Below are 25,797 nucleotides of genomic sequence, written 5' to 3'. Positions count from 1 at the left end.
TACCTCTCATGATTACCTCACTGAGGGGGATCGGGGTGTTCACAGAGGCAGAGCCTCATCCAAGACTGGTGGGGAGAGTTACAGAACAGGGCTACGAACAAGGACTGTCCTAGGCAATCTCCATAAGATGAGGAAATGATTTCCTGACTGGTTTTACCTGTAGGGTAATTTTTGCCCCTGTGATGCTGGTATTGAACCTAGGACCTTGTATATTGTAGAGTGTAAACACTCTAACACTGAGTCACATCTCCAGCCCCTTCTTATTTTGAGACAAGGTCTTGCTAAGTTGGCCAGGCTGACCTTGAACTTGCTCTGTAGCATGGGTCAATCTTGAACTTAGTCTCCTGTACCATCAGGCCTTGAAAGGGCAAATTTAATCAACTAGTTAACCAACTGATCATTTCATTAACTAGCCAGTTAATATCTGTGGTGCTAAGACTTAGCTCAGGGTCTTGTACGTTGGAGGGCCTCTTCATTTTACTATTTGTTTATTTCTAGATTTTTGTTTACAGGTATGGGTATTTTGGCTGCATTATCCCTATGTACCACATACACACAGTACTCTCAGAGGCCGGAAGAGGGCGTAGGATCCTCTGGGACAGTTGAGAGCAGCCTTGTGGGTGTTGGGAATTAAACCAGGATCCTCTGGAAGAACAGCCAGTGCTCTTAATCACTGGTCCATCTCTCCATCTCTCCAGCCCCTGGAGCATTTTTTTTTTTTTTTTTTAAGAATGTCAACTGGCCATGGTAGTACAATCCAGCATGAAGGAGGCTGGAGTTATCTAAATTTAAAAGGATGGGGTTACTCTGCACTACATAACAGTTCAAGGCCCACCTAAAATATAAAGCGAGACCCTATGAACCAAATTAAAGAATGTCTGAATACACATTGGGTCACAGCCCAAGGAAGGTTCTGGAACTGCCTCCTCGGAAGCTCCAAGGGTTCCGAGAACTGTTCAAGAAGAAGATTAATTTTAGTTCCTGGAAAATCCAGGCTTGGTTACCCATGGTACCCCAGAATAGTGTCACCCCAAGTTCATATTCTCACTGCTTTTGTGGTATTATTCACTCCCCTACCCCCAACCCCCGACCCCAGCCCCCAACCAGAAGTCCCTTGCCTCCTCCCTGCTTTGAGAATTCTTGACTCTCCCACTTGGTTACTAGGCTCCCTTGTCAGACTGATTGATGCCCAGGACCGCTCAGCAACAAGACACAGCTGGACTACAAACATCTAGTTACTCATGTGCAGCCTGCCCCTAGGAAGAGACAGTCAGATGTTTATTGAGCACTTTGTGTGTTGAACACCATGCTAAGTGCCACAAGCCATGCTCACAAGGCAGGCTGAAGTTTCTGGCTCAGGACGCTTATGATCTAGTCTGGGAGGACGGGAGGAAACATAAAGGTCAAAGGTCACAGCCCCAGCCAGTGCTCATTCAGGAAGAGGGCAGGCAATGTCTGACAAGCTGGAAGGACATCTTAAGAAGCCTACTAAGTCTCGTCAGGCTGAGAGGGTGGCGAGGGTAGTGACAGCTGAGTGGATAGGCTGGAAAGGCTGAGGCAGGCTTTGGCCTTGGTATCCATCTTGAAAGGAGTAGGTCACTGGAATTGTTTGAAATGGCATCTTGGACCACGGTCATGTGCACTGTAGGAAGCTGTGGGCAGCAGGTTCCTACTTCTTCACTGAGGCCCAGGGTGAGAGGTCCAGCTTATCAATTGAAGAACAGTCCACAAAATCATGGGGGTAGGTGTTGGCATGGAATGGATTCAGTGGGACCTTGTTGATGCCAGTGTTGTCACAGACGAGGCGGGAGAAGGACATCTTCTGCAGAGACTCCCGTTGCTTCTCTGTGAAGACCCCAGGGTTCTCCCACCAGAACCTACGAGGACACAGCAAGGTCATTTCACACAGTCCAGTGGCTAGCTCTTCCCCACACTGCCAGAGGACATCCTTGGGAAAGGGATGCTCTATGTGAGGTATGGAGTCAGACCTCATGAAGAACTTTGGGGACCCCTGCTTAAGGGAATAAATCCTCCTGCCCCGTAATGGTTTCACTTGCCTGTCTCCATCTCGAATCCGCTGGAACTGCTGGCCCAGGAGACAGGTCAAGAGATGTCCTACCCGACCCCCAGGGACCAGGGGTTCAGCGATGGCCCCTAGCCAGATATCAATGTTGCTGGGAGTTTTGTAGAGGTCCATCAGTTTCTTGGCCAGCACCTCATTTTCCATGACAGCACTCAGCTCCTCTAGCGTCTTTGGCTGGGACAGGCCACAGAAAGCTCTCCAGGAGTTGTACCCTAGGGGAGGGAAGATAAGGCTGGCTCACCTCAGGAACCTCTCACTTCAGTTTTCCCTTGGGGATGTACACTACCTCCAGAAGCCTGGAAAGTCTGGGACTTTTAAGACAAGGAAAGTCTAATGCATTGTCTGTCATCTGACGAACTTCAGTCTGGGGGAAGACTTGTGGCTTACTGAAGTGGAAACTTCTAGTTTCTTTGGTAAAGTTATGTCAAATGATGTTTTTCTGAAGCAGACACAGGTGAAAGGATGTTTTGATACAGCAAAGATGTGAAAGGAGGCTTGATGAAGAAGTATAAACATGACCCCACAGACAGTGGGAGATGAGCTTGGAGCCTTGGTTCGGTTTGCTCCACCTCACTATTCTTTGCTAAAGTCGCTCATGTATTGGTTGGCCTTACATAGCATTGTTGAGCTCGACTTGTGATAACACCGCTGTTGAGAGGAACTGCCTAAGAGGTTCCTGGAGCAGCTTGCCACTTCAGTGGCCTCATCCCAGGCTGACTGACAAATCTGGTAGTTTCTTCAGGATTGAACTATAGCTGCTGGTTCGTGCCTGGTGTCTACCTGCCTAGAGGACTGGTCTGCAGTTGCTGAATCATATTTGGTGTTTGCTACAGGACTGAACTGCTGCCCAAGAAGATCAAGCTCGCCCCCAAAGAACTATGCTGAACAGGTCCACTTCCCCCACATCCTAATAACTCTTCTTTTCTACTACCTCCTCTGGGTGGTGGGCTAGAGGAGAGGTTGAACCCTTATTAAAAGTAGGTTGCAGGGCTGGAGAGTTGACTTAGAAGTTAAGAGCACCAACTGCTTTTCTGGAGGTCATGAGGTCAATTCCCAGCAACCACATGGTGGCTCACAACCATCTGTAATGGGATCCGATGCCCTCTTCTGGTGTGTCTGAAGACAGCAACAGTGTACTCACATACATAAAATAAATAAATCTTTTTTAAAAAAGTAGGTTGCAAAGGTTTTTTGCCTACAGCTTACTATGGGTCCAGCCACTATACATACACCCATACATACATACGGGTCCAAGCACCATACATACACATAAGTGCAAAGGTTTTGAAGCGTGCCTCTGTCCTATAACTAGTGCAATTGTTAATACTGATTGTCAATGTGACAAGATCTAGAAAAACCTAGGAGGCAAATCTCTGGGCATGCTCATGAAGGAGTTTCTAAATAGGGGTAATTATGGTGGGAAGCCCCGCCCTGAACATGAGCAGCACCGGCCTGTGGTCTGAACACGGACAGGAAGGAAGCTGCAGCATCATCCATCCCTCTCTGCTTCCCGACTCAGCTGCCTCATGCTCACGACACCGTGCCGTCCCTGAACGATGGGCTGTGTAATAACACCAGAGGTGTATTCACAGCCCTGCATTAGGAAAGCAGAAGACACCATTTCCTGGATGTCTTATATGGGCTTTGCCTCTAACCTGAGCCCACAGGGGCTCACAGAGGTCAAACTGCCAACCAGGGAGCCTGCATGGGCTGGACCTAAGTCCTCTGCACATATGTCACAGTTGTGGTATCTTGGTCTTCTTGTGGGACTCCTAACAACAGGAGCAGGGGCTGTCTCTGACTCTGCTGCCTGCCTTTGGGACACTTCCACCTACTGGGCTGCCTTGTCTAGCCTTACTAGAAGAGGAGGTGCCTAGTGTCACTGCAATTTGATATGCCATGGCTGATTGATATCCATGGAGGCCAGCCCTTTTCTGAAGAGAAATGGAGGAGGGGTGGATGGGAGGGGGAAAAGGAGGAGGTGGCAGGAGGGACTGAGAGGAGAGGAGAGAGGGGAAACTGTGCTCAGGGTGTAAAATAAATAAAATAAAAATTAAAAAACCCCTAGCTTCAGGATTGATTGGCCCCGGGGTTCTAGCAGAGAGTGTCCAGGAGCCCCAGAAAGTAGCCAAAAATCTCTCCAGACCAGGTGAGACCTCAGACCCACTCACCAGGCTGTCCGTGGTCTCTGCACCTCTGTATGTTGATGGAAGCCAGGTCGAAGCCATGGATGGTGTGAGTTGGCTGGAACAGCTTGTTTCGAAGCTCTCCTGTCATCATTTTGTTCTGATGCATCAACTTGGCCTTCTTGGCCAGCAGGCCTCGAACCAGAGGATCAATTCCACCTGCAGAGGGACACCAAGAGGCCATCCTTAGGATAGGAATAGGGTGAGGGCATCATCCATGCTGGGTCCTCTCTGCCCCAGACACTGTCTCTCAATAGGAAATGGGAAAGACTAGGAAATGTGTCTAACTGGGGGCAAGGAGAGAAGAGGAGGGCGCAATGCAGCCTGCCCTTTGTGCCAGGGTAAGAGGAGTCCAGGCTACCCTTTCTGAAGTGACAGAAAAGAGTACTCATAGGCTGATGTATGAATGGATACCCAGAGGTTTTTCATGTTGGAGTTCACGGAGTCAGTGCCTTTGTCTTCCACCTATTCCCTCAGAGAGGAAGAGGGATCATACATCTTGAGGAAACAGCCCTGACTGGTTAAGCTCGAAGGAAAGTCAAATTCAATCTATGATAGCTCACGGCGGTAGGAGGTTCTAGAACAGAACAATTTACCCACCACACAAACTCTCTCTTCAGGGTTCAGGGAAGCCTAAGGTAGGAAACAACAGAAGAATCCCAGCCCAGGGAAGCTGGAAGGAGGAAGTAACTTGTCTTCACTGATCACTCCTTGGGTCTTAGGAGCCACAATAGGACGCCCTACACATCAATTTCATTTCATTTGACATCCTGGTGAGCCAGGCACTATTATTGCCCTTATTTTACAAACAAGGAGATGAAGACTCAGTAAGATGAATTCCCTTCCCTAGGGTCACACAGGAAGTCTATGCAAGGTGATTTCCACACTAGGAATCCCTATAAGCTGCTTGAAGAAATGAAAGGGCTCAGGCAAGAACACTTCCCTAAAAAAGACTCACCATCTTTGACCAGCCTCCAGGTGTTGAAGAAGACGGTGTGCAGGGGGAGCTCAGGTTCTGAACCCCATGGCTGGTAATTCTCATCCAGACGGGAGACGGTGGAGGGGATCTCCAAGTGGCCGAAGCGGAAAGCGAAGGTGAAGACATTGGAAACTCGGGGGTCTACAGACTCGTTGTAGCCTTGGTATGGGGGAATCCACTTCTGCATCTCATCGCCCAGTAGGATGGGTAGGTAGTCCCTAAAGGTGATAATCTGGAGAGAGAAAGGAGTGAGGAAGGGAAGTGACAAGGTGTGAGCCTCTGCAGTGGGAGGCTGGAGAGGAATTGCTGCCCGAGAGGATGCCAAGTGGGTAGCGTTTGAACCCAGTTTCCATTCCTACGGCCATGGCAGACATTGCTAATCAATCATGGCATTCTTTCAGCTATTTCTCATTCTGTCTCCACATCGGTTATACTAATTGATCATTTCAATTTGATGCTCTCTGCTTTAGCAGCAAGATTTCTAGCTCTAATATTTTATATAGCAATAGGTTATCTTAATAATTAAAAATAGTTGTGTGAGTGTGTATGTGTGTGGTTTCTGGTTTTAGAACAAGGTGGTGTAGTCTTAGTTTTCTTTCTCCTCTTTAGTTACCGTAACTAAACATCCCGGAAATTATTCAACAGGAAATAATAAAAGGACTTAAAGCTTGTATGGTGATACATGTTTATAATCCTAGCATTCCAAAGACAGGAGGTTTGCAAATTTGAGGCCAGCCTGGGCTGCATAGTGAGACTATTTCCAACTCAAACAACCCTAAAACAACAACAGCAATAACAAATGACTATGGATCACCACATCTGTAATCCCAGTCCTGGGGATGTGAAGGCATGAGGGTCAGGAGGTCAAGGTCAGCTTTGTGAGTTTAAGGCCAGAGTTTAAGCAACATAAGACACAATAACACACACACAAACACACACACACACAGAGAGAGAGAGAGAGAGAGAGAGAGAGAGAGAGAGAGAGAGAGACTGTCTCCTTGAGGACTTGAGTTCAGTTCCCAACACCCATATCAGATGGGTCATAGGTATCTGTAACGCCAGGGGATCTGATCTACGCACACAGATACGTAAGTTAAAAATTTCAAAAAAAAACTCTGAAAACTAGAAAAAGAATATGAACTATCTGGGGGCCCCAGAACTTGGAGAATTGACAGTGTGATGAGTTCTACATACCCCCTGATTGAACTGGATACACAAGAGCCTGGCAGCATGAAACCTCAAAATAATAATAATAATAATAATAATAATAATAATAATAATAATAATAATAAATTGCTTGTTTTCTCTTTCCAGAGACCAAGGGCCAGGAAAATCCAACACAGACTAGCAGAGAGTCCCAATCCCTGCCTCACACCCCAAGTCCTCAGCCCTGGCCAGCCCTGCCCCACTCCTCAGTCCAGGCTGTGGATGGTCTCAGCCTTCTGTGGGGGCAGTGGCCCACTGTATCTATTTCTTCTCAACCTTGGTTCTTCACCAAGGAGACCTGGGACCCGTGGCTTCTGCCTCTCTAGGAGGTTGCTTAGCAACAGCAGGCAGGGGGGGGAAACCAAAACAACAACAACAACAACAACAACAACAACAACAACAACAACAAAAACCACTATGGTGCCCTGAAGACAGACCTAGCAGGAGCGGAGTGGGATGTTCAGATGCCCTGGAAGAGGGAAGCAGACCCAGAGGAACACCGGAAGGACTCGGAACCAAGCTGTTACTGGAATGGAGACAATGGCAGACTAGAACCTAAGCAGGGGAACCACAAGCTAGAAAAAAGATCCAGATAGGACTAAAATCGCTAAAGTGTTCAGTACTACCGAGGACCTGGAAAGCCACATCTTGAGTGAAAAAAGACCGACTGAGGGCAACAGCAACATGGAACCGGTGGAATTAGCTCACCTGTCTGGGATCCCCAGAACCCATTTAAAAAGCTGGGCATGGTAGCATGGACTTGTAATCTCAGAGCAGGGAAGGCGGAGGCAGGTCCGTCCATTCCTGGAGCCTGTTGGCCAGCCAGCCTAGCCTACTGTGTAAGTTCAAAAGTAAAGTCCATGTTTGGCTTTCTGGAGAAAAGTGACACAAGGGAGGCTGCCCTCTGGTCGCCACATACACCTGTGAACACGCATAGCCCAAACCCAATGTGCACACCCCCCATGCACACAGACAAGCACATAGATATTGAACTTACTTGCTGCAGTGTTTCAAAGTGAACACAGAGCCTCAGCTGTGCTAGGGTAAGCACCCTACCACTGAGCTGCACCCCAACCCTATAGTCAATACAGATTTAAAATTCCTCAGTTGATTACATATTTTTCTGAAACAAGTGTTGGGACATAGGAAACATCTCAGCAAAGGAGTAGAAATTAAAAAAAAAAAAACCTATGAAGTTGAAAGCACACTTATACTGGAAGGTCCACTCAACCCAGAGCCACAGAGGAACAACTGAACTCAGAGTGTCAGACAACATATCCTGAGATATTCTAGAGGAGACACTGCACCCAGAACAGCAGACTCCTAGCTGGACTACTACCTTGGAGGCACCATATCCTGAGGCATCCTAGAGGTACCACTGTAATCAGTGCAGCTGGAAAAGATCACAGAAACATCTGGACCCCATAGGAGATCAGACACAAGCTAGATAACTGGAAAGACAGGCTTCAGTCAGAGACAGCAAGTACAGGCAGCACTAGAGTTAACCAGATGGCAAAAGGCAAGAGCAAGAACGTAAGCAACAGAAACCAAAGTTACATGGCATCATCAGAACCCAGCTCCCCCATCAGAGCAAGCCCTGAACAACCCATCACATCCAGAAAAGCAGGAATCAGAATTAAAATCACTTCTCATGATGATGATAGAGGGCTTTAAGAAAGACATAAATAACACTCTCAAAGAACTTAAGGAGAGCACTGGTAGACAGATAGAAACCCTTAAAGAGGAAACACAAAAATCCCTTAAGGAATTACAAGAAAATGCAACCAAACGGGAAAAGGAATTAAACAGAACCATGCAGGATCTAAAAATGGAAGTAGAAACAATAAAGAAATCACAAAGGGACAATACCCTGGAGATAGAAAACCTAAAAAAAAGATCAGGAGTCATAGACACAAGTATCACCAACAGAATACAAGAGATGGAAGAGAGAATCTCATGTGCAGAAGATACCATGGAAAACATTGACACAACTGTCAAAGAAAATGCAAAATACAAAAAGCTACTAACCCAAAATATACAAGAAATCCAAGACACAATGAGAAGGCCAAACCTAAGGATAATAGGTATAGATGAGGGGGAAGACACCCAACTTAAAGGACCAGTAAATATCCTCAACAAAATTATAGAGGAAAACTTCCCTAACCTAAAGAAAGAGATGCCCATAAATATACAAGAAGCCTACAGAACTCCAAATAGTTTAGACCAGAAAAGAAATACTTCCCGCCATATAATAGTCAAAATATCAAATGTACAAAACAAAGAAAAAATACTAAAAGCAGTAAGGGAAAAAGGCAAAGTAACATATAAAGGCAGACCTATAAGAATTACACCAGACTTCTCACCAGAGACCATAAAAGCCAGAAGATCCTGGACCGATATCATACAGACCCTAAGAGAACACAAATGCCAGCCCAGACTACTATACCCAGCAAAACTCTCAATCATTATTGATGGAGAAACCAAAATATTTCCATGACAAATCCAAATTTACACAGTATCTCAACACAAATCCAGCACTTCAAAGAATAATTGGTGGAAAACTCCAACACAAGGAGGGAAACTACAACCTAGAAAAAGCAAGAAAGTAATCTTCCAAAAACCCCAAAAGAAGATAGTTACACAAACATATCTCCACGGATGTTAGCCCAAAAGCTTGGATTAGCGAAGACTCAACCCACAGTCCACATGAAGCTCATGAAGAAGGAAGACCAAGAGGGGATGCCTCAGTTCTACTTAGAACGAGAAACAAAAATGCTCAAGGGAGCAAATAGGGAAACAAAACATGGAACAGAAACTGAAGGAGGGGCCATCAGGAGACCATTCTACCTAGGTATTCACCCCATGTACAGCCACCTAAGCTAAACACTGTTGTGGATGGCTGGAAGTGCATAATGTGAGGAACATGATATAGCTGTCTCCTTAGAGGTCTGCCAAAGACTAACACACTCAGAGGATGATGCTCACAGTTAACCACTGATATGATCAGGGGTTTTCCAATGGAGAACTTAGTGAGAGGACTGAAGGAGCAGAAAGGAATACACAGCCTTGGTGTATCTACTCATCAAGCATACTGAGCAGACCTGCCCAAACCTCCGATGCCCTGGAATTCCATCTGGATTCAGTGAAGACACAGCATCAAAGGCTTATCAACTTACTCTTCCCCCCACCCCTCTTCTAAAATCTCAACGACCTTAATCAGCTTGAAGAAGTTAAAGAAGAGTCAGCGCCCCTATTCCCTGAGCTTGGGAACTAATGTGGTTAATAATGGTCTGTCTTTCTAGGGAAAAGTAGTGGTTTTGTTGGAACAGGGGAGATTAGCTAGGACTTATTGCATAGCCATAACCTATTGGTAGAAATCTGTATAATTATTATCAAGATGAAGTTATAATTTCTTAAATGGTACAAAATTTACTTTGATTTCAAATTTAAGGTTTTCATTGGTACGAGCCTCTTATTAATATAAAAATGAGATGAATATTGATACTCCCATGGGCATTGTGCCTGTATAACACATTTAGGAATACAAGGCCTAGACCCAGCCCTTTTTTTTTTAACTTTTTTAACTGATTTGGGACGGTTAACCTATGAGTTAAGGGACTATAGCAAATTCATGGTTTTGAGTTTATTGTTAGGTTGTTTTCCATATTTTATTTAGAAATAGCTGAGAGGAGTGAACAGATAACAGTCCAGGTTACCTTACATGGATAGTTGGTTTTCAAAATATCAGAAGTCCATAGAACTGACGCTACAAATATTTATATATTAATGTTCATTTTGATTAGAGACCTGTCTGCTCCTGACAGCTTCCTGTCGTGGATTCTAAGAAGAAATCGAGCATCCTTGGAGATACTCCAGTTGTGCGGTGACAGCCACTAGGCAAGAATTGCTTCTCTCCATCTACAGACAAATTACTGTTCAGAAAAGGACACACATGCAGAATAGTCGACTGATTATATCTGCCTAGACAGAGTAATCAGCCCTTAATAATCCTGCATCACTAAGGTCTGTCAGATGATTCTGGGCCAGAAGGCTGAAGATTTGATGCTCCAGCGTTCGGTAGTATAGGGGCTTTTCAGGTGTTCAGCGGTCTCTATAAATTGGCTAAGTTTTAGAAGCTATGCTTAGTGCTTCCCATAACTTCAGTTAACTCAGTCATTCTGGATTTCTGATGGGGTTGAAGACCTATAGTCTCATAACCAATCCTGGCTATTTACTTTGAGAGAAAAGATCTGAGTAGATGGTTTTCAGCTGACATTCATTCTAAAGCCAAAAAGCCAGGATCAAAAGTAAGTGTTTTAGTTAGAAGAGATGACAGAGGTTCTGGTTAGTCAACAAAATGATGGACTGGGTATTAGGACTATCTTGTACCTCACTGGTACAATTAGGAATAAGTATGCTCTAATTGTATTTTGAGAGAAAAGTTCTACTTTAACAGGAAGAGTGATATGTAGGAGGAGCTAAGTGGGAAGGAGTACTGAGAGGAAGAGATGGAACAAGGAGAGAAGATGAAGAAGAGGAGAAGCTAGGTGATGAGAGAGAGAAAGAGAGAGGGGGCATGGAGGCAGATGTTCACATGTCTCCACCAGTCAAAGATAGTTTTGATATCTAGGTTGGGTATTGGGTTACACTTCTGATTGAGCATTACCAAACATAAATCCTTTGATTAACATTTTAAAAAAATCGTATAAAAGCAAAAAAGAAAGGGGGGGCATGGAACAGGGGTGTTCTAGGGAGGGGAAATGTGGGAAGGGGATGGCATCTTAAATGTAAATAAAATATAAAATAAATAAATAAATAAATAAAGATAAATAGATGGATAAATAAACAAGAAAAGAACCTTCAGTAAACTAGACCCTAAGGATTCTACAGGACAATAATAAAAGATGTAACTTCTAACAAGTCAGATATGGTATTGGATGCCCACGATCTCAGAGTTTGAAAGGTAGAAGCTGGGGGATCAGGAGGTCAAGGCCAGTCTGGGCTAAATGAAACCCGGTCTTAAAATCAAACTACAACACACACACACTCTCGCTCACATACATTCACACACACACACAATACAATACAATACATGCACACACACTCTCACACTCACATAGACATTCGTATAACACACACTCATCAACACACAATACACTCACACACTCTCACATACTCTCTCTTATACAACAACACACTCATATAGACACACACACACACATTTGACCCTTCTAACTCTTTCAGTTAGCTGATAAAGCAATCTAAAATCAAGTATGCCTATGGCATGTAGTTTATAGAGAGAGAATTCAAAAGGAAGAGAAGTCAAAAATAGCTCAAGTCATTTCGAGGGAGCAGCTCCAGGAGTGAGAGAACCTGTAGGCTCAGTGATGGCGACAGGATGGGCCCACGGAGGCACATGTGGACAACTCCCCCCATTCAAAACGTGGGGATACATTTTAAAATGGAGCCTATCAGACACTTGGAGAGAAGCACAAGAGAAGGAGGAGCAAGGAAGAACATTGAAAGAACATTTGCTGCTGGAAGTGACTACACAAAGCCGAGGTGGCCAACGGTGGCGCCCACCTCCATACCTGTATAAAGGCTCCCATGATTTTCCTTGCTTCCTGATAGAGTGTCTCTCCATCCCAATGCGGGTTGAGTCTGCTTAGTTCTCTGGCTAACCGGTTGTGCTCCCGGATAAAGAGTGTGTGGGATGTGGCCAGCAAGATCTGCTCTGAGGCTCGGGAGTCTCCTAAAAGCCCAAAAGACAGGAAGATGCACTCTCCCTGAGCAGAGCCAGGGACCTGCACAAAGAAAGATGGTACCCACCCAGACTTTCTCCCAAGCCCTTCCTTCAAGGTTGACTGAGGAAAGTTCGGTGGAGAGGGTCAGATGGATGGCGAGGGATGGTGTACGATTATGGATTGTGCCACCAAGCTTGGCTAGAACTGCCTGTGACAGAGAGTACTAGAAAGTTTTATATTAAAAACACGAGTAAGCAAAACTGATAAATAATGGGCTCATGGGATTTTCTTTGTATTTTTTCCTGAACTTCCTTCTTTTCTTCTACAGTGAACACTTGTTCTTTGATCGGGTCCTTATTCTACTCCTGGTTTAGGGCTACAGACAGGGGTGTCTTGGGGCATTTTCCCGGACAAATGCTGAGATGGAGCAGCCTCCTTCAATGATCCCTTTGTCCCTTAGACCCTCTTTTTTCCTCCCAGGCTAGACTCACCTGTCAAGAAGCAGGGCACACCAGCGGTGGCATTGATGACCTCACAGGGGCTGGGTTTCACTTTGACAAAAGGCGGGAAGGGCCATCCGTGGTCTGAGACTTCTTCATTGACAGCCATGAGGCCCAAGGGGCTGCTGAGGTTCCGAAGTCGATTTGCCAGGCTTGGCTCCGGGCCATAGATTAGGCTAGCATCCAGGAAAGGGGTTAGAGCATTGATTTGCTCTCGGGCCAGGGAATGGTAGGGTGATGTGGGGCAGACAAATCCGGCTCGGAAGAAAGGCATGCACTTCCCCTGAGTCTTCAATTTAGGGTCACCAGTTGGGAACTGTAGAGAGATGGGTTGGGGATGATTACACAAAATATCTATGGCCGGGCAATGCTTCCCAGGGTCAGTCTGGAGGAAAAGATGCTCAAGGTGACCTTCTGGGACTCTTGCCCTAGATGCTTCCCGCTGACAATTCACTTCCCAGGCCCATGACACCCCAAAGTTCATTATATCATGATGCACAAGAGCTGAAAGCCAGGATTCATTCTTTCACAGTAAGCGCTCAGAAATGGCAGAGAGGATTTCCCAAGAGCCCTAGACGGGCAAGCAGCACATGACATGAGATTTAGTAAATACTACCGAAATAATCAACCCTGGAACTGCCTGGCGCCAGCCGATCCTATGCATACTTCATCTCATCCTGGCCTTCAGAGAGCCTGTGAGTCAGAGCGCCCCGTCCTTTGCACTTTAGAGAACAGTCTCAATTGGTCAATAGGTTAACTTGTCTCAGCACCCACAAACTAGGAGGGAAAGATGTAAGTCTAAGACTGGGTCTGAGAGTCAGCCCATGGCTCTCTCTTTCTCTCTCTCTCCTTTTTTTTTTTTTTAATTTATACCACAGCACAGATTCTTGATTTGTTTGAGTGAATAAATGACTAAGCAGGAAATCCATGGTTAAGAAGAGATCACTGCAAGCCGCTCTCTCGCTCTCTCCTGCTCTGCTGCCGGACACTCCTCGTCCTTTCCACTCCCTGAGTCACTACTTTCACCTCCTTCTGGGAACAAAAGTCATTCTCCAGGGAACTTACTTAGTTCCACAAACTGAGTATAGGATGAATCCCTTGGCCGGAAGGGGGCTGAGTGGAACAAATGGATGTGTTTTGATAAAAATGTAAACTGTATCCCCCAACACCTGGCAGGGGCGGGGATGGGGCTTGGGAGGCAGTGGGGTTGGAGATTTGCATTTCTAATCAGCCCCCAGAAGACTCAGAGCCTGTTGGGTGGGGGTGCAGACAACCCTCCACAGAGTCCCCCATTCTGTCCGTAGTTCATGAGCTCACTTTTATACCAGCCTTTTATCCTTGAGAGTGAGAGCACTACCTCATCTTTGAATCCCCAGAGCTTGCTGCACTCCCTGACAGAATACGGTTACTGTCTAATTACTGAGTGGATGGCTGAGCACGTGAACGAACATGAAGCTATGAAGACAGCATCCGAAGCTATCAAGAGATCCCGATCTCTGGGCTGGGAATGTGTGCTACATGGAAATTGCAAGGGACACATGATCCATGGATAGTGGACGGGGACAGCTGTCTGGCTGCAGAAGCCTACCATGATGGGGAAGCAGTTGTCTCCCTGGAGACAGTGTTCATCACACTGGGCTTTGGTGTGGTTATCACTCCCCATTTCGGTTTCAGGGGCAAAGTCCATGTCATGGTCCACGAGTTGACCCCACTGCATGAAGAGCATGGATCTCTTTTGGTCCAGAACATCCTCCTCATTCAAATAGGCAGCGATCTGGTTAGAGACTTCACGAGGCTGCACATGGAGAGGCCAGGTTGGAAGAAAGCATGCTTTGAGAATTAAAATTCAATGCCAGTTTGTTGAGGACCTACGATCTAGTCCCAAGAGGAGCTTGTGAGGTGCTGGGTGCATGATAACACTTTGTAGGTGAGGACATAGAACATTAGAGAGAGGGAAGCCGATGCTCTTGGTCCTGCAGCTGCAAGGGGTCAGGGATGGGATTAAACCTAGGTCTGTATGACTTGACAGTAGTCAAATGGCCTTACTATGGAGGGAAAACAAAGACAAGCTGCTGCTCACAGCCTGTGACTGAAGTGCCAAGTTTCTGGATATGGGAAGAGGGACCCTGGGGACTGGCTGCCAGCTCAGATGAGGCCAACAGATCGGACCTACAGGAAAATGACAGCTGGTGCACTCCAGGGGCTGGGACAGGGTAGGCGCAAGTAGAATAGTGCAAGGAAACCATCTGCCTGGGAGACCCCAGGGTATCAGGCTTATGACAGTTGGGGCATTACCACCACCTGGCTGGGCCCCGGATTCTGCTGCCCTCTTGCGGCAGTTTGGGGAACATATTGCTCGGGTGCAAATCCTAATTTCAGTTGTGCCTCCCATTTTCCTTTTCAGAGAGCTGACGTACTTGCGTGTGGCTCTTTCCCTCCCATCCTGTACCCCACCCTTCTTCACCGGCGGGAGAGGGAAGCCGTTCCGCGTCTTCCCCGGCGTCCACCCGTAGGGGAGGGAGATCCCGTCCTCGTACTCTGCCGGCAGCCATCGAGCCAGCGCCCTGTTGGCGGATCCCAGCGTTGGATTCTTCCTGAAACCCAGCAAGAAGGCTCTCAGCCTCGGCAGGTTGCCTCCTGGCTTGCTGCCCTCACCCTGCCGCCCTTAAACTGAGCTCTGCGGGAGGAAAAGCAGATGTGGAGGAGGGGCCCATTGCACTGAGAGGTTCTGGATTTCCCCAACCCCAGGACCTAGGACTGTCTGGCATAGTGGAAAGGGATCATTTCCAGTGGGTCACAGTGGCATGTTCTCTCAGGAGCTATGCCTGCAGTGTGTCCACGGGGCAAAGATGCTGGCTGCGGTGGTGGGTGTTAGGGTCACCTGTTGTTACAGTCTCCAGTGATGGTCCGGTAAGGGCTACTTATGTTACAAGTCACTGTTGGAGCAGGGGGGTCACAGCCCGCCTCCCAAGAGAGCGAAGTCAAGTCCAGGCCTTGGCCTGAAACAGAAGAGAACCCCGAAAAGGGCCGAGTTCTGAGACACTGGCAACAGGCAGGGAATCAGACTAGAGATGACAGCTCGGTGTTCTCCAGAAGAGAATACAAGTTTCATCTCTTGAGACATACTCCCAGCCAACCTATCTGACGCTGGAGGCTTCACCTACAGGAGAAAGGACACTGGTTTGGAGTAGGAAACCCTGTTTATTGACTTTGGCATTTCTAGGCAGACGGCTTAAAAGCCACTAACACACTGAACACAGATGTCACTTCTCTATCAGTTGGCAATATAACATCTTCACAAGGAGTTCTTTCATCTGCCAAAAGGGACATTGGCTTAGCTGTCCCCAAAGGGCTGCTGAGGTCCGCCAGTATGCCTTTGGGTTTAAGAAGGGGAGCGGATATGCCTTCCCCTTGTAGATAGTTCCTAACAGCTCTTGGAGGCCTCTCTTCTGTACTGAAGATCCCTTCCTGTCTAGTGAGTGTTCTTTACCTGTGACATTGGTGACAAACTGAGCCAGTTTCTTCAGAGACTCCTCCCACACCTGCCCGCTCCTGATGGCTGTCCGTGTCCGGCCTTTGGCATGCTTGAGATAGTCTGAGAGATGACGGGTGCTATGTACCTTGGTGATCATGGCCATCTTCAGCCTACAGAAGGAACCAAGGGGGGTCATGATCAGGCTCTGTAGAAGTGTGTCAGTGGCTCATGGGAGAGGTGCAAGGTAGTGTGCATACAGGGGAAAGCCCCAAGGGCTCTGAGGAGTAAATGTGGGCTCTCAGCATCTCCCCCTTGTCTCTCCTGATGCTGTTGGGAAAACCTCTTCAGGGAGGAGAGAGCCACAGAGGCTGTGAAGCATTAAGTCTGGCTTAAGTAAAGCTGGTGGATGGACCAAAAGATTCCTGAGTTCCAAGTCAGAAGGCTGTACATGGCCTGACTATTAACTGGGGGTCGTAAGACCAGCTAGGTCTTACAGTGGATGAATCCAGACCTGAGAACCTCTGGTCTACTGCTGAGTCTTATAATCTAAGAATTCTAGAAGGAGGACTCACATGGGCCTCCAGTTCTGCCCGTGCATCTGGGCCTAGAATTGGTGTGGAGTCTGTGTCCGGAAGCACCCAGTCTACACTGAACATCTCAGGACGGCTCAGCCTTAGTCCTGTATCTTCTATGTGCAAAACATGAATCCGCAAGGTCTTCTGCTCTGAATTCTGTGACAATTCAGAGACGTTAGTGGCATGAGAGACCTCTGTTATCTCACTGTGCCTCAGTTTCCTTGTGTGTGAAGATCTATCTACAAGGCTGCTGTCTCCAAGTCTCTGAAATATGGCTCAGATTCTCACAAACCCAGCTTTCTTATTTGTGTTTAAATCACTGGTTCTAATGCCTGTCCCATCCTTCACAGAATGCCATTAGCTCCGTTTAAAGTGCTGGTAAGTGACATGGTTTAGACCAAGGGACTATCTCCATGAGAGAAAAGGCACAGAAGGGCTAGCCTCAGCTTAACCTCCCTAAAGAGAACCAGGATATAAGTCATGCTGTCTTTCACTGCCTTAAAACAAACAAAACCAACCAACCAACCAAAAATCCACAAGCCTTCACTAGTCAACAACTCTGGCTAGCCTGGATATGTAGACCGGTTTGGCCTCAAACTTACAGAGAGCTGCCTGCCTCTGCCTTTTGGGTGCCAGAACTAAAGTCAAACAACATTGCACCCAGCATTCTGCTGTTTTTATGAGACAGTATAGCTCAGTAGCCTAGGACTCAAGTTTAAAGCCAGATACCCTAAGCATGGGTTTGGAGCTCTCAGTGTAGCCCAGAGAATTTTTCCAGGTCTTTGAGTTGGTAATAAGTTTCTTTGAGTACTCAGAAAACTACCCAGAAAGAGGTCCCACTGAGGCACTGAGCTGTTCAGGACAGGTGGATTTGCCACCCCTGTCTTTCCTGCTCCTCTCTCCACTCAGCCCTATGGAGGAGTTGGTGGGGTGGGAGGAACATCTCCTAGAACAAGGGAGAGGACCTCTGGGCTCCCCCTTGTCACCCCAGAACCCAAGCACTTCAGAGCCAAGCAAGCCAGCAGCTGGGGACTTTGTCTCCTTAGACTAATCTTTGACCTCTCAAAATGATACTATTTCCGAAGGTAAAAGCAATCTAAAAGTCACCAAAAGAGTCATGGGATTGCTTTAACGAGTCCCAGTCCTCTGCATGGGGTGGATGGTGGCTATTGATCCAGGCTTCCTCAGATCCATCAAAAGGGCTTCTGTGCTTCTGTGGGTACAGCCTCTAGGCTCACCCCTGTAGCCTTATTTGACACTTGCCACTGCCTGATTAGAGTTCCCAATATTGTCACCAGTATGCTTAACACACCAGAGCCCCAAGCCTGGGCCACATCAACCTAATGTGGATATGTGAAAGTTTCTCTCCCTTGCTCCAAGGCGGGACAGGCTCGGAAGTGCGCCTTACACTCTAGGTCTCTGTGGGTAAATGGTGGTGGTGGTATGGTCAGGCTGAGGCCTTGTTGACCCAGACCTTGACCTCCTCCACTGTGTCATGGATGGTGACAGTTCTGGCAGTTGGGGCTTGGGGAGGGAAAAGCAGGAAGCAGGGTATCAATTACTACTCCTTTGAGATGTCCTTTGGTTCTTAGTCCCTTACCCCCACCCTCACCCCAGCAGCCATTACCTCATATCTCAAACCTGAGCAGGTAGGGGTTTGAAATTAGAATATGCTACAAGAGTCCTCAATGCAGCGGTCCTCAGTCTTCCTAATGCTGATACCCCATAACCTTGCTTGAAGGCACTTCTTTCTCAAATTACCCGCACTGACTCCATGCCTATGGTTCTGTTTCTGAGAGCCTGACCCAAGTCAGACTATATTAGTTGAATGAAAAACCTTTCTGAATCTAGCAGGTTATAACCAAAGGGAACCCAGGACCACATGGAAGGAAGCGCTTATCAGATTATATTAGGTGTCCCCTCAAGGCATCTTAGAAGCAGGGATTTTTAGAACTCGGAAACTATTGTTTCTGTTTGCTACACTCTTGGTAGGGGGTGGAGCATGGTGGAAAGGCAAGTTTTATAATTGCGTTGGGGCTGGTCAAGGTGCACTTGTCACTAACAGGAAGCCTGTGAAGGGGAGTTAACACACACAAGTCTCATTTACCTGGCCCGGGAATCCAGGAAGGCCTTGTTGACCCAGACCTTGACCTGCTCCACTGTTTCACGGATGGTGACAGTTCTGGCAGTTGAGGCTTGGGGAGGGAAAAGCAGGAAGCAGGGTATCAATTACCACTCCTTTGAGATGCCCTTTGGTTCTTGGTCCCCCTACTCCCACCCTCACCTCGGCAGCCATTACCTCATATGTCAAACCTGAGCAGGTAGGGGTTCAAAATTAGGATATGCTAAAAGGTCCTCAGGCTTCCTAATGCTGCGACCCTTTAATACCGTTCCTCATGTTGGTGACCCCCCCAACCATAAAATTATTTTTGTGGCTACTTCATAACTGTGATTTTGCTTCTGTAATAAACTGTATTGTGAATATCTGGTTGCTGGGTATCTGATAGGCAACCCCTGTGAAAGGGTTGAATGACCGTCACAAAGGGGTTGAGACCCACAGGTTGAGAACCACTGTCTTAAAGGTAGGTGATACAGAAGGGGAAGTGACCTGTCTGCTCTTCAGCAAGATGTCAAACTTGATCTATGGGATTCTGGTACAGTGCCTAGGAAGAGGACAATAGGACATTCAGTGTGACCTCTCAGCTTGGGCCACCTCGAGCCATCAGAAGCCAGGAGAGGCAAGGGAGCCTCCTCTTTTAGGGCCTTCAGGAGGAACATGGCCCTACCATTTACCTTTGTCTTGAATTTCTAGCCTTCTAGGCTGTGTAAGTCTAAATCAGCATTGATTTCAGCCACCCAGGTTATGGTACTTTGTCTGAGTCTTATTCCAAGAAACAAATACAGTATGACACTTACCATTTCTGGCAGATGCTTCGGTCTGGAGCAAGGTCAGGAAAGCCAGGAGGGCCAGGAGATGCAGAAGCACTTTCATCACTGAAATGAAACCAGGATCATGTACTAGCCCCACTGAGAGTGATGGCATTGCAGAAAACAGGGAAATCCAGGCAAACTCAGATGCCCTAGCCATACAAACTCACGGTATTCACAGGCTGGGAGAGCCAGAAAGGTTCAGGAAGGAAAGAGGCTTCAGGGTCTGAGGACCTGATATAGTTCTGCATTTGCTCCACCCCATAATCTTGGGTAAATTTCTTAACACTGGCCTGCCTATAAGGAGGCAGGGTCTAATGACCCAGGATGTCTAATGACCCAGCCTGGGAAGCCTGGGCTTGTTATGTCACAGATAGGAGGAATGTTTTCAAGCTTTCGGGGTTCTCTTGCCTCCTTCAGATAGCTGGCTTCCTGACAGCCAGGCTCTGCTGGGGTGGCACAGGGGAGGAGACACACCACACCTTTCCTCAGACATTCCACAGGGCTTTCCCCTCCCTCAAAACTTAGGCTCTTGTCCCATGGAACACCCACCCTCCCATTCCCTCCGCCATATCTGATTAGGAAACTCGGCTTCTTGTTTCTCCTTTACTTTGACACACGCACACACTTTCTCTCTTTCTTCGTTAAAAAGAGGAAGAAAGAATTCAAGGCCAAAGCTGAATTATTTTCTGTGCCATGGCCATGTTCCTGGCTGGTGTGGTGGAAGGGTGTGGAGCTGAAAGCAGAGCCAGGCAAATGTGGGGTCCTGACGCTGGAAAAACAGGTGAGCAAACAGTCTGCAAAAGCCGTTGTCTGCAGTTGAAGGCAGCCTGGGTAAAGCATACAGAATACTGGGATTCTGTGATGTTTAAGGCGATTACCTGCCTTCTTAGCCTCACATTCGGTTTACGCATATCCCAAATTCTCAGTTTTCATCTTTCCCTAAGACTCAAAGGATGCTCTGAAGAGAGATCCACAGTCTCTTCTCCTCCTGCGTCTGGGGAGGGGGTGGGAGAGGTAGAGGAAAGTGCAGACACAACGCCATGCCTTCTCAAGCAACAGCTAGTTTCTCTGCCTCATGAACTCCTGTGTGCTTTCAAAACCCCAGCCAGATATCTCTTCTTTGTGACATTTAGTGGGGTTTCTCCAGGCAAAGTTACGTTACTCCCATCCAGTCCTACGTCGGTATTTTACTCGTGTCTTTTCATGCCTGTTTCTCAAATGAGGCCACAAGTTTCTGAAAGTCAATACCTTATTTGTGTGTGTGTGTGTGTGTGTGTGTGTGTGTGTGTGTGTGTGTCTGTCTGTCTGTCTGTCTGTCTGTCTAAGCTCAGCATTGGTACAGACTAACACTGAATACATACTGAATAAGTGACAGAGAGAAGAGGTTTAATTTCTTGGGTTTTTATGGGGTCAGCTGATAAGCTCTTAGGTTCCCATACTGTAGTGTGTGTAAGAATCATCTAATGATCTTGGAAGAGTACAAACTCTGGCTTAGCAGGTAGTGGAAGGTGGCCCTGGGTCTACACCAACAGTAAGCTCGTGGGCAATAGTTCTGCCCGGAAGACCATGCTGAGTACTGTGATCTTCCAGAGTTTGACTCTCAGGTTTGCAAGTCGCCAAAGAGGTCAGAAGACTGAGCGGAAAGGAATTGTTGGAAATCGTTCCCACCGACAGCAAGAACCTGTTGAGGTTGATGGTAGAATGTGCCAACCAGAAAGCCAGTAAACACCCATCTACAGGAAGAACACTATTTGACCTTCCAAGCAGCTCTGGAATAAAGAGGAGAATGCAGAGGCAATATCTGTAATATTACAGTAGATGATATATCCTCTCTGTTTCATATCCTATAGATCTCATTTGATATATGATCATACCCATATCCAATGTCCCTTCCACACATGATTGTCATCTACAGTAATTCCTAGGTCAAAACTCCCTCCCTAAATTAGGATGTAGAAACCATGATTTCTTTTTCCAGAGGACAAACTCTCTAATCACCCCCCCACACACACACACACACGTGCACACACACACACACAACTTTTCTGTATTGGTGCTGACCATGAAATTCTCAGAACTATTTTATCTGATGATGGACTACAACCCTCCCATTTCAGAGGAGATCTTGTCCTTTGTCTGGGACGGAGGGACGGAGGGAGGGAGGAGGGATGATGCTCAGAGAAGCTAGGAAAAATCTCAACAGACAAGCCTTATTGGGATTTCCCGATCGGCCTAATAATATTATATCTGCTTTGGTTGTATTATGCCATAAGACTCCAGAGGGCTTCTAGATGATTGAACATGTGGAAGTTGCTGGAAAGGATGTGCACAGAGAAAGCAGAGATACTCCTTTGGACACACCCAGTTGCCCTGTGTCCTTTGAAATAACCAAAGTAAGTGTTCCCCTGAGTCTTGTGGGCATCTCTAGCAAGTTGGTCAAGTTTGAAGAGGGGTTGTGGGAAGGCTGTCAGACTCCTAGACAGAGGAGCCTAGAGCTTGTGACTGGCTCTGAAATCAGGGTTCACTCTTGGGGATTGAGCACGCCACCTATGAGATCTGATATCTCCAGATATCAGACTGTCAGTGCCGAATGGGATTAGCAACACCCAACTGGCATCCAGCTATCCAGTGTATCTTGTTGGTGGGTGGGGATTTCTCCTAGACCTGGAGTCAGAAGCAGGCTGTGACATGCCAATAGGAGAAACTGAGTTTCGAGATTTGAGTTTATTTTCCTTCCATATTCTCATGGGTTTTTATCAAGCCCTCCATAGGAGAAAGACTCCTTTGTCCCAGCTGGAGGTGAGGCACTGAGTATATGCTGAATATAGCCAGTTACATAAAAAGCAATACAACTTAACCCCTCAGTTCTCCCCAGATGAAACCCATCTAGTACTTACAGTTCTGGCACCTGGTTGAGACCCAGACAACTTCGGAATATTTAAAACAGGGACTAGATTGTCAGGGCGGACCAGATGTTCAGATCTGCTGCAGCCAACAGGTGTGAAGATGGATCTCTGAGAGCGCTGGTTTAGGTCCCCAGCACCCACCCCGACACATTGTATCACCTTACTACAGCCGGGAATTTCATTTCAGCTCTGTCTGGAGAACACGGCATTCACTAAGCAACTGTCTCCTCGACTTTCTGAGTGACCCTGGACACCTGTCTTGGGTCTCAGTTTCTAAACAGTATAGTTGAGAAAGCTTCCTGGAACCTTCCAATCCTGACAGTTTATGAATGGTTCTGCCTGGTTTCAGGTGCAGAAAAGTCATCTCGCCCTGCAGCAGATTTAGTCATCATCTTCTAAAACACGGTGAAAAGTTACCGATCCATAGCTAAGTCTGGCACCAGAAAATGCCCAAGGAAGACAAGACCAAATCAAGGACTAAATGTTCTCCAGTCTTGAGGAGATTTCATCATCCATTTTGCAGGAACCAGGAAAGGTTAATAGGACTTACCTGCCATGTGCCTTGAACTCGGTGGCAGCTAGAAACTTTGTTTCTGCTTAGAGGAGTTGGCCTTTTATATCCTCCTGTAAGAATGTATTTATGGGAAAGGCCCAGAGGGAAGGATTTTGAGAGGTTGAAGTGGCTTAAAGGGCACACACACTCAGGCTCAGTAGGGAACACCCTGTGACTCCAGGCAGATGCAATAAGGAAACCAGAGGATATCAGGGAGTAGTAGTTGGTGCAATGACTAGGCGGCATTACTCCTCTCTCAACCTTCCACCTTAAAATCTGCCAGCCTGGTCTAGGCAGGGAAGGTTCAACTCCAAGCCCTGTGCATACGTGACCCCCAGTGGGTCTGAATAGCTCTTAGAACTAAGTCTAGTTAAATGTCACTCTCATTTAGTTACACGTGATTTTTGACTACTCCCTTACCTTCTATCCAATCTATGGTAGGATTAATGGACTCGTCTTTTGTATTTAGGGTGATTAAACAGCATTAATTTGGGGAGATCAAATTCTCAAAAGATTTGACTTTTTGGAAGGAGTCACCAGAGAGGAGAGAGCAGTCCTCATTCATCACCAAGATGCTGGGTCACAGACCCCTTAAATTGATTCACCTTTCAGTGTTTTGAATTGTCCAGTGGTAAAAAATCAAAGGTTAGTTTAGATGAGTATTGTGGGTCTTTGACTTCAAGCCTTTTATATGGTGTCTCCTTAAAAACAACCATGGCCTCAGAAATTATCCACCAGAAATCCAGAGATCAAAATATGACTTTTATCTCAGTGACTTGGAAAGTGTCAAGTGTGTCAGAACCAAATAAGAAGGAAACGAATCTGAGAAGACAGAATTTCATTAGCGTGTTTTACAAGATAGGAAACTCAAAGGATGGGCTCTAGGAACTCACCTTTGAATGAGAAAACTTAGAGAAGACACTCATCCACCATAACCCAGACCACTAGTTTCACCCTGAGGAAGGTGATAGCCCATCTCTGTCACTGAAATATACTTAAAGACTATTTCTCTTTTGTTTTTCTTTTTGTTTTTCAGACAAAGTCTCATTATGTAGCTCCAGCTGCCTTAGACCTCAATATGCAGCCCAGGTTAGCCTCAGAGTCACACAATCTTCCTACCTCAGCTTCCACAGTCCTGGGATCATAGGCCTGAACAATCAGCTTCTTAAAGAACATTTCTCTTCCGAAGAACACAGGTGAATGAGCTGAACATCTCAGAAGAAGGCTGCTGCCCAGCAAAGGGCACAGACACCAGGCTCTTCTAGTTTTCTTTGAAACAGTTGAGCTCTGCAGCCAAGCATTGTTCCTTTGCATCTATTTCCTGAATGCTGGGGCCTGTTTCTAGTTTTGCATCTATGGGTTCGGGAAGCTCTGTCTTAGATGGATTTTATTTGAGGATGGTTGTGTTTGGGAACAGTCTCAGGTCTGGATACTGCAAGGCAAGTGCTCTACCACCAAGCTATTTCAAGATGGAACTTTCTTCTCCATTGTTCATGGGATAACACTGTGTCCTTTAAATAACATATGGTGAACTACTGCAACCAAGGTAACAGCAAAAGCAGGTCCTACATCTCTGCATTTGATGAACTATGTACTATGGGTTTGGTCAGGGGTGGAACAGCATCAGCGATAAGCCAGAGTGGCCTATCTCTTGGTGTTGGTAGGAAGCATACCTGTGGACACACCGTTGTCCTCTAGCTGACTGTATTTTCGTAGCTTTACAGACATTACACTGATAGCTTATTTATGTGGGTTTCTCGTCGTGCCCAAATCTTCTTAGCACAAGCAGCTGACTCCCCAGTAGAGAACTGGTAAATTGGTCTGAAAAATGAAGGTTAGGAGACTGAAACTTCAAAGGAAAGCTAAAATTTGCCAGAAACTTCTCATAAGTCAGCACAGAGATTTCAGGATATTTTAGTAATAGCAACAGCAGAAATGGAGCATGCCCAGTGAGGTCAGGGTGCAGATAGTAGACCCCTTAGTCAACCATACATGGGCATATATACACTCAAACTCACAAGCACATCCAAACCCACATGCACATGCACACGCACACACTCACACACATATGCACGCACACTCACATGCACACGGACACACATACTCTCACACACTCACACACACACACGCACACGCACACATGCACGCACACACCAGCACTCAGTGGCCTTAAACATACTTCGCTTACTTCCATTTCCTTCCAAAATGAGACTTCTTTGGCAAGAGAGAAGGACAACTCTGATCGCTCATGAGATCCGGCTGCTAAGGATGATCATAGGCCTGGGTTTGGTCTGTGACCTTCCAGCCAATCTTTGGGGAGGGGACAGCTCCTCTCTTCCCTCAACTGTCTGCTTTAGACTTCTCTTACTGGCCTGGCAGTCACTTGTTTTGGGGCAGGCTATTTTTTTTTTTCCTGCTTGTGCTAAAATACATTTCCTCTTGTTGGATTCCTAGAACAAATAAATAGACTTCCTGACCTGAGGTGGGCTCTGAATGCCAACGTCTCCTCTGTGGGATTCATTTGTTGTCCTACCTCAGAATGGAGGATCTTTGTCATTCTGGTTTATGCCATCCCCTGGTCTCTAGACCCGTATGACTATAACAAGACTCTGAATGGTGTCTCTGAGTAATATGGGCCCTGGGGAAAAATAGAAACACT

General features: G+C 46.6%; 1 protein-coding gene across 2 annotated transcripts; it reads right to left on the bottom strand.

Annotated features, from left to right (window-relative positions):
- Positions 1-1,230: 1,230 nt before the first annotated feature.
- Positions 1,231-25,455, bottom strand: Lpo (lactoperoxidase). Of its 2 annotated transcripts, XM_076936063.1 has the most exons (14): positions 25,327-25,455; positions 24,812-24,959; positions 19,665-19,742; positions 18,856-18,943; positions 16,189-16,343; positions 15,580-15,697; positions 15,163-15,292; positions 14,287-14,493; positions 12,690-13,014; positions 12,046-12,206; positions 5,228-5,480; positions 4,255-4,428; positions 2,058-2,295; positions 1,231-1,877 (listed from the first exon to the last, which is right to left on the bottom strand). In XM_076936063.1, the coding sequence occupies exons 2-14, from the start codon at positions 24,864-24,866 to the stop codon at positions 1,670-1,672; spliced, it is 2,190 nt and encodes a 729-aa protein (XP_076792178.1). In that variant the 5' UTR covers positions 24,867-24,959; positions 25,327-25,455; the 3' UTR covers positions 1,231-1,669. The 2 variants fall into 2 exon arrangements, with proteins under 2 accessions (XP_076792178.1, XP_034362729.1); XM_034506838.2 differs by lacking the exons at positions 24,812-24,959; positions 25,327-25,455 and adding an exon at positions 23,136-23,256.
- Between the last annotated feature and the right edge of the window lie 342 nt (positions 25,456-25,797).

This window comes from Arvicanthis niloticus, chromosome 6 (assembly GCF_011762505.2).
Source record: "Arvicanthis niloticus isolate mArvNil1 chromosome 6, mArvNil1.pat.X, whole genome shotgun sequence".
NCBI classification, from domain to species: Eukaryota; Metazoa; Chordata; class Mammalia; order Rodentia; family Muridae; genus Arvicanthis; species Arvicanthis niloticus.
The sequence above is the reverse complement of the archived record's forward strand: the minus strand, read 5'-3'. Positions and strand labels throughout refer to the sequence as shown.

Excerpts from the sequence above, each read along its gene's own strand:
- Lpo (XM_076936063.1), bottom strand. The coding sequence starts at position 24,866 with ATGTCTGTAAAGCTACGAAAATACAGTCAGCTAGAGGACAACGGTGTG. Across the intron at positions 4,429-5,227 it reads CTGGAGGCTGGTCAAAGATG|GTGGAATTGATCCTCTGGTT; the intron begins GTGAGTCTTTTT and ends GTCCCTCTGCAG. Across the intron at positions 1,878-2,057 it reads CGGATTCGAGATGGAGACAG|GTTCTGGTGGGAGAACCCTG; the intron begins GCAAGTGAAACC and ends GTGTCCTCGTAG.